General features: G+C 34.7%; 1 protein-coding gene across 1 annotated transcript; it reads right to left on the bottom strand.

The window, feature by feature from the left end:
* Positions 1–3658: 3658 nt before the first annotated feature.
* On the bottom strand, positions 3659–4440 carry LOC111456765 (protein LIGHT-DEPENDENT SHORT HYPOCOTYLS 4-like). Its single transcript, XM_023098755.1, has one exon. It carries the CDS (start codon positions 4258–4260, stop codon positions 3757–3759), a length of 504 nt encoding a protein of 167 aa, XP_022954523.1. The 5' UTR covers positions 4261–4440; the 3' UTR covers positions 3659–3756.
* Between the last annotated feature and the right edge of the window lie 5064 nt (positions 4441–9504).

The raw sequence follows: 9504 nt of genomic DNA, 5'->3' as shown, positions 1-9504 counted from the left end.
GTGGTGTGATCGTACAGACCGTCCACACGGCCCCAACTTCACCGGCTATTGGCCGGTGCTCTCATAAATTTAATAAAACATCCTAATAAATTTAATAATATTGAATAAAAATATATAATAAAATATTTAACATATTTTTGACCTAAAAAATATTTACAAATAAAAGCGAGACCACTCACGATATTTGTTAAAACCACCGCCCACCATATCGAAATGATGTGAAAGTTCTCTGTTTATAATCAAATAAATTACAAATATATGAAAAGAAGGCAAATATCTCGCCTATAATAAAATATATATATATATATATATATATATATATATATATATATATATATATATATATATATATATATATATATATATAAATATTCTTAACATTCTCTTAGCCAACAAAGTTACGATTCTGTTCATAAGTAATCACTCATGTGCATCATGGTGTTTCCTGGCTTGTTAGTCGTTTCCTCCATGGCGTTATCTACACTATCCTACGCAAGAGTCTCGATAGGGTGGTTGTCTGCGTCGTGTTCGTCATGAAGTAACTCAATAGTCTTTTCTTCTTCTCCCCGTTTTCCCTCAATATCATGTTATTTTTCTTTGAGGTAGACTCTATGAGATACAGCTAAAGGTCATTGACGTATTCTTGACATCAGGGGAAACGTATAGGGTCTTGATGGGGTGGTTGTCTGCATCGTGTTTGTCATGAGGTAACTCAATAGTCTTTTCTTCTTCTCTCTCGTTTTCCCTCTGTATCATGTTATTTTTCTTCGAGGTAGACTCTATGGGATACAGCTGAAGGTCATTGACATATTCTTGATGTCGGAGGGGAAACGTGTAGGGTCTCAACGGGGTGGTTGTCTGTGTCGTGTTTGTCATGAGGTAACTCAATAGTCTTTTCTTCTTCTCCCTTGTTTTCCCTCTATATCATGTTATTTTTCTTTGAGGTAGACTCTATGGGATACAGCTGAAGGTCATTGGCGTAATCTTGACATCGGGGGGAAACGTGTAGGGTAAGGATGCGCGAAAATACACACCATAATTTTCGCACCTTTTCCGACAAAGGGTCAATTTTTTTTTTTTTTTTTGTTTTTTGTTTTGAATCCTTACAAGAATAGAGATTTTAGGGGATGGGAGGATGGTTTCCATTTTTTTTTCATGTGTTACACGTTAATTTACTTAAAATCTAACCGTTCATTAAATGTGATAAGATAACCTAATCCGACGGCCGATTGTATAAATTCAAAACCAACCAACCACATTTATTTGCAATATAATATTTTATTTTGTATGGGATCCATTAATTATATTTGATTGTGAACCCTCATGAATCACTTGTCTAAGTAGGCCATGCCTGTCACCTCCCTGTGTACATCAAATCAATATCAAAACTACATCGTTTTCTTACCTTAAAAAAGTATTAAATTATATCTAATTATTAGTTGTTTGATTGTTAATTTCAATTATCTCGTCTAATATGTAATTTTATACTTTCTAGAAACTCAAACGCTCAACCACGCGATTAAAAGTAAATAAATCAATATGGGATTTCTTAACATTGGAGAACAACTACACATCTATTTTTTTTTTTTTATCTTCAAAATTGTTATATTAAAAAAAAGTCAAAATATTAGAAGTGTTTGTGGATTGAATTGATTAGGATCAGGATATTTTTCAGATGTAACTTAAATTTAAACAACCCAACCAAACTATAAATTTTTTTTGTTGGATTAATTCGATTTGTTTGTGTTGAATATTCAAGTTTTTATTTTTTTTAATAAAAAGTAAAATAAATGTTTCTAAAATATCTATTTATTTATTTTCATATTTTAAAAAATTCAAAAAGTTGTCTGTAATAAAAAAAAAAAAAATAATTACGACCCAAAAATAAATATATGTATATATAATTGCTAAGCAAAATATATTTTTTAAAATTAACAATAAATTTCTATTTGATTCAATCGTCCATAAAATTTTTATTTATTTAAATCTAACTCAGCTAAAATAAGTTCATAACTCAACCCAAATCATATCGATAGAGTTGATTGGACTTTTTTCGAGTCATCAAATTTTTTGAACACCTATAGTAACGACGTAACTCAACCCAAATCATACCAATTTGGTCGACTGAACTTTTTTAGATCATCAAATTTTTTGAACACCCCTAGTAACGACGTAACTCAACCCAGATGATATAGATTGAGGTGACTTGACTTTTTCGGGTCATCAAATTTTTTGAACACCCCTATTAATGATGTAACTCAACCCAAATCATACCAATTGGGTTTACTAGACTTTTTCTAGGTCACCAAATTTTTTGAACACCCTTGATTGGGCTGACTTGACTTATTCAAGTCATCAAATTTTTTGAACACCCCGTAATAACAACGTAACTCAACCCAAATCATATCGATTGAGTTGACTGGACTTTTTCAAGTCATCAAATTTTTTAAACACCCCTAGTAACGACGTAACTCAACCGAAATCATATCGATTAGGTTAACTGAAAATTTTCGGGTCATCAAAATTTTTGAACACCTCTAGTAACGACGTAAAATTCTTTAAATTAAGTTCACAAGATTCACACCTAGACATTAAACCCTATAATCTGTAAGGTTGAAAACTAATGAAATTTCCAACAAATTACCATCGATACATCTAATATTGCAAGAGTCGAGACATAATAGTTCATACTATAGCACGATCACAAACTCGAGCTAAAAATTATATGATAATTAATGTTAGGATATAAAATTATTAATCATAAAATTCCAAAAGAAGAAATGAAATAAAGTACGAAAATGAAAATTATGATTGCAAAAATGGAAAATTTTGCAAGAAGACAAAAGGATGATGCAAGACCTAATTATTTCCACAACTCCTTATCTTTATATAATATTTAATATAACAAAAGCAAAGTTAGGTCATCTTAAAAAGTGTCCCCAAAAAATTAAAAAATTAAAAAATTAAAAATAAAGTTAGCCTTTTCTTTTCCCACCAATTATTTTTTAATACAATATTTCCTATTTATATTTAATTCAATTTTTGTTCAATTATTATTAATTATTTAAAGCACTCTATAATTTCCATTCCTCTTTTGGATAGATTTTTTTATTTTTTTTATTATTTTTTCTCAAATTATTTGTGTGTACTATAGAGTACTCTTGATTTTGATTGGACATGTGGCCAATTATATATATATATATATATATATATTATTTTAATTAATAATCTTATTTTTGGTCACTAAGTCTAAATTATGTCACGTTGAATTTAGTGGGAAAATCAAAGTAAATTAATTTATTTGAAATTTCATGACAAAATTTTTTTTTTTTTTTAATATATAGTTTATATGTTGATCTATATTCTTATGATATTTATCCCATAATCAAATTAAAAGTGATAATTATTTTCACAATTTTCATCTTAATTTTTTTCAATTATATATTATAATTTTTTTTTGTTAATAAATATAAAATAAATTCATAATTATGATTTTTATTACATAAATGAAATAAAAGTGATTTTCAGTCCCATTAGATTTATTTATTTATTTTTAAATTAAAACAAAACAAATAAATTTAAGGTTCTAAACAACCCTTAGATTTGCATAATTATAATTAATTATTTGCTCATAGGGGCCTACATTTATAGATATTTGCATTTTTTTCTTTTTTCTTTTTTGCTATCTGCCCCCTCTCTCTTAGATTAGCGAACCAGTCTGGGCCATGAAAAAATTATGTGTAAAAGCTTTCATGGTTAGCTTTGAGAGTCCTTGAGATCGATGAGGTAAGCTTTGACGTCGACGGCGTTAAACGGGTTGGTCACCGGATTTCCGCCGTTTTCCACGAAGGCGACTTTGAGGCGGCCGATGAGTGCGTTGAGGCTGGTCCACGGCTGCCGGGTGGGGCAATCGCAGCAGATATCTGCTGGGTAGCGGTGGCCGGAGTTGCTGCAGGTGGCGGCGTGGATTTTTGTTTGGCCGAATCCGTCGATGTAGCTGAGGAATTCCACGACATTCTCTCCGCTGCAGCGAGCGAGGCTTAATTTCGGGAAGTGGGTTCTGAAGTACTGCCGGAAGTTGTTCCAGTCCTTCCGTTTCTGGGTCTCGTATCGGCTGAACAATGGCGGCTGTCGGAGAGGCATCTTTGGCAGAGAGAGAGAGGGGTAATATTGAGTGTATAAACCATCGGAGGCGGTGGAGTTGGAGGAGCTCCGGCGTCTGAGGGCGGCGGCAGCGGCGGCGGCGACGGCAGCTGACATGGGTAAAAACAGGGGATTTTGTTGTTTTTGAGATGGGGGGTGATAATTGGGAGATGATTTGAAGTGGGTGTTGTGGGATTGGATTGAATTGGAGAGAAAAATGGGTTTGATATTTTGAAGAGAGAGAAAGGGAAAAACAGAGGAGAGAGAGAGGGGAAAACAGAGGATGAGGGAAGAGGAAGTGAAATGGAAGAGAATTTAAAGAGATTCTCGGAGGATGGGGTGGAAGACAGGGAAAAGAGTTTGGGGGCTATTGGAGACAAAGGTGGGCCCACAGCATTCACAGCCACGTCACACGATATCGAGTGACCATTTTCTAGTACCTTCCACTATTGGATGTAGTCCACGGTCGAAATAGGTCTGAAACAAACTAGTGAATCACTTATACTTTTCAATTCTTTTTTGTTGTTGTGAGAAGAGTATACATTTAATGAGCATTTACGATGGCTAGTTTTCTAAAATTTCTCCTAGTTTTCTAAAATTTCTCCTGGTTCTACTGAATCAAGTTCACTAGCTCACAATCTAACTTGACTTTGTTTTTTATTCTTCAATCCCAACAACTCTGACATCTCTACAAACTTAACCCTTGTTAGGACTTCCGTTAGAATATTCACATGTTTCTCTCTAGTGCATACAAACTTCACAATGATTTGTCTGTTCTCGACACACTCACGGATGAAGTGGAAGCGAGTGTCAATGTATTTGCTGCGTCCATGAAATACCAGATTTTTCATCAGTGCAATCACCAATTCTTGTCGACGTAGAGAGCTACCAGCTTTAGTTCATTTCTAATCATTTCGTTCAGCAATCTCAGCCACAATGCTTGATATGATGCCGTAGTTGCTGCCATGAACTCGACCTCACAGGAAGATAGTGCCATTGTTTGCTGCTTCTGAGATTGCTGAGAGATCAAATTTTCATTGAGATAAAACATAATTTTTGCGGTGCTTTTTTATCGTCAATGTCTCCAGCTAAATTACTATCAGTAAAACTGACTAGTACTTCAGAACCTCGCCCTCTTTGATACTTTAGCTCGTAGTTTGTGGTCTCCTTCACATATGGAGAATGTGCTTAACTGCTTGATGATGCATCATAGTGGGATATTTCATGTACCTCAGACTTCCAATGACGTGCCTATACTAAGTGGAATTCACCAAGCTTTCTTCAACATCTTTATCGGGTTGTAACTTCTCTTCCATGGGATACTTGATCGGGTTGCACTCTACCATTTTAAATTGCTACAACAACTTCTTAGCATAGGCTGATTACTTCAGCATGACGTAAACTTTCCTTTGATCCACTGCCGAGGTAGTATGTGAGAAGCCCGAGTCAATCTTTTCAAATTCTTTCACTACTTGCAGCTTGAACTCTTTGATGCCTTCCACACTGGTACCAATGAAGATCTGGTCATCAACGTACACACCAACTATGAGTGTTTTAGCCCCACTATTTCTTGTAACTGCTTGTTCTTGCGAGCACTTCATGAAATTTAGACTCTTTAAGCTCTTGTCCAGACATATGTTCCACGCCCTCGGTGCTTGCCGTAAATCGTAAAAGACCTTTGTTAACCTGTACACTTTGTGCTCTTCAATTTTGATGATGAACCCTTCAGGTTGGGCAATATTCACTTCTTCTTGGAGGTCACCATTTAGGAATGTTGATTTAACGTCCAAGTGATGGACCTCCCACCCATATTGAGTTATAAGGGCAAGAATCAACCTTATAGTGTCCAGTCTAGCCACATGTGCGAAAACCTCTTCAAAATCAACTCCTTGTCTTTGCACGTATCCCTTTGCCACTAGTCTTGCTTTATGCTTGATAAAATTTCCTTCACTATTCTTTTTCAACTTAAGCACTCACTTCAAACCGATGAGTTTGTGTTTGGGCGGTAAGTTAGTTAGTACCCACGTCTTTTTGTTTTTTTGTTCAATGGCTTCAAGCTCTTTTTGCATGGCCTCCTGCCACATTGTCTCAGTTGCTGCCTCACAGTAGGCTGTCGGCTCCTCGACCGCGAGAAACACTTACTCGTCGGTATTCAATTCTTCCTCAAGTGTATCTGAATAAATTTCAGCAAGAGAATGAAACTTCTTTGGTCCATCCTCTGTTGTGGATCTTTCTATGCTCTCACTTGACTCTCTTGTTCCATTGTTCCAGAGAATTCATCATGCCTTTTTGTGTCACCGGTGATGATATATGTGGATTTGTTGGTGCCACCGTCAATGCACTTCCTAGGTCTGTTGCGTCTCCTTCTTCTTCTAGGGCAGTGATCTCTGTGACAATCTGCTTGTTATCACCAATGCTGTACCAATCCCACTTTTTCTCTTCTTCGAATACGACATCTCTACTTGCATAAATTTTCTTATGTTGCGGATCATATAGCCTGTGTGTCTTGGTCTCATCCTTTACGCCAAAGTACACCATCTTTTGGCTTCAATCGTCAATCTTTTTCATATATTGCTTTGCAGTCTTAACATGTACTGTACAACCATAGACTCTTAGGTACTCGAAGTGAGGTGTCTTGTTGAACCATGCTTCGTAGGGGGTGCAAGTGTCCAGTGGCTTTGTCAATAAACGATTTAGAAAAAAAATCGTGTAATAGCAAAAAATAAAAAGGAAACTTTGTCCCACAGGGGGGCGGTACAACAAAAGGGAGGTCCCCCACTTCATTTTATTATCTCAATTGAACAGTTCGAGCCAGTCAGAGAGTACACTTTCTGACGGCTCAAGGCCACCATTTTTGCTGATCCGACTTTAGTCTAATACGCTCGGACTCTTTCCACTTAGTTTCAATTTTGGAAGCATTTAAAGTTGGTACGACTATCTTTTAGCTAGTTTAAATTTTTGGAGTAAAGTCTAAAGTATTTATGCATAATTAACCTTAAATTTGTGGAGTCAAGCTTAAAGTATTTATGCATAATTAGGCTTAGTTAGTTTAAATTTTTGGAGTCAAATTCAAAGTACTTAGGCATAATTAGGCTTAACTAGTTTAAATTATTTGACCCAAAACTAGGTGAGCCAATTCTGAGAGTAGAATTCTAATTTATGATGTTGGGACTCCTAAGTAGAATTAAATTCTAGAGAGCAGCGTTAAGCTAGCATCAAAGGGTCGTATAGCTTCGACCTAAGCCAACCAAGTAAGTGACTTTACTATTGGTATGATTATATTTGATGTTGACACATGCCCCGTGGTCCCGCACTTGTCATATATATTTGAAATGTGTGAATTATTTATGAATCAATGACTATGATATGATATGTATATGTTATGATATGTGAATGATATAATAACTCTTACGTTATGATGTGTTCAATGATATGTGTACGATAGGATACGAGAAGCATGCGATAAACGTAATGTAACGATATGACTAAGATATGATTGATACAACGATATAGTTAGGTTATGTATAGAAAGCGATATGGTTATGATAAATTGATAAAGCGATATAGTTAGGTTATGTATAGGAAACGGTATGGTCATGATAGATTGATAAAACAATATGGTTAGGTTATGGATAAAAAAAGATAGGATTATGATATATTGATAGAACGATAAAGTTAGAATATGTTCCTGTAATAGTATGACTACGATACGTTCATAAAACGATATGAGTAGGATACGTTCATGAAACGATATGGTTAGGATACATTCATGAAATGATATGGTTAGGATACGTTTGAGAAACGATATGACTAAGGTACGTTCATGAAACAATATGACTATGAGATGTATAAGAACGATAAGGCTCTGACAAGTTTAGGAAACGATATGACTACGAAGTATTTACGAAATCATATGATTATGATATGTGAATACGAGTATATCTATCTATCTATCTATCTATCTATCTATCTATATATATATATATATATATATATATATATATATATTATGTATGTATGTATATATATATGTTGTATATATATATATATGTTGTGATATGATATGAAAATGATACGATATATGTTATGGTATGATATATGTGATATAATGATATGTTTACGATATGTCATGGTATAATATGTACATGATGAAAATTATTATGTCTGAAAATATGGAAACATTAGGATATGACATGTATATAAATGTGATTGATATGATGTGAATGACATGCAAAACAACGTACTAACATAAAATACAACTCTGGCATACGCATGAAAGATATGATATGAAAGAAGACGCTAGTAGGGTTGCATTAAATAATAATGAAAATGGAAAAATGTTGGGATCTTATGCACTATTGTGTGTTCATGCATTGGGGGATACTCCTATTTCACTACTAGGCAGGGGAACGTTCATTATGTTTATCATAATGTTGTCAGGACGGTCGCTATCCTAACGGGTGTCCAACATCAACAGCTCCCAATGAATGCTCACCCGACCAAAAAGGGGGCCAAGGAAGTGTGCGAACCTACTGGTGGGTCCATACTCGCACGTGTGGACCGTGTGTAGGAAATTAAGTACACATCCCAATTGCCCGTTAGGATAGCCGCCTAGGAAAATAGATTGTTATGATAGGTCTCATTCATGAAATTGTCTATGTTTGCATTTAACCTCAATAGTGGGATCACTTACTGAGTATTTCTTAAAATACTCAAGCCACGTGCTACTTCTATTTCAGGTAAAGACAAGGCATCCCTGTACGGCTGACGACAACATCGCAACTCAAGACCATTACACATGCATAGGGTAGTCGCATTTATTTTCTTTGACTTAGGCTAAAATATGATGTTATTTTAATTTAAATGTTTGTTTACTTCATTTAATTTATTGTTATGTCATTTTAAAGAAGTTTTTGAGCACGTAAGTCAATGACAGTGTTTTAAGATAAAATTTATGTTAGGAAGAAATTTAAATGAAATATTGCCGCATTTAATGGTCATGATATGTATATAGTAGCGACCTTAGATTAAGTAGAAAATTTAGGGTTGTTACAAATCGCATGTCGTATTGCCTCACCCTAAAAAATCGTTGGGACTTGCATGCTCAAGTGAGCTTCTTGCAGTGTTCATTCTGATGCAATTTTTTCGTTCGACTACACGTTTTTGTTGTAGAGTGTATGGTACAGGGAGTTGATGCTTGAACATTATCTATATCACATGGTCTAATTCAATAGTGAGTATCACATTGCTTATTATCAACCATGTTCTAGTGAACATATCAATAATTTGTTAAATGTTATTCAGGTTCTCTAAGTTATTATCAACCATTAGTGCATTAGTGTCTTGACGATTGGATTCATT

This window comes from Cucurbita moschata, unplaced genomic scaffold, assembly GCF_002738365.1.
Source record: "Cucurbita moschata cultivar Rifu unplaced genomic scaffold, Cmos_1.0 Cmo_Scf00019, whole genome shotgun sequence".
NCBI lineage: Eukaryota > Viridiplantae > Streptophyta > Magnoliopsida > Cucurbitales > Cucurbitaceae > Cucurbita > Cucurbita moschata.
Note: the sequence above shows the minus strand (reverse complement) of the source record. Positions and strands in the feature narration are given on the sequence as shown.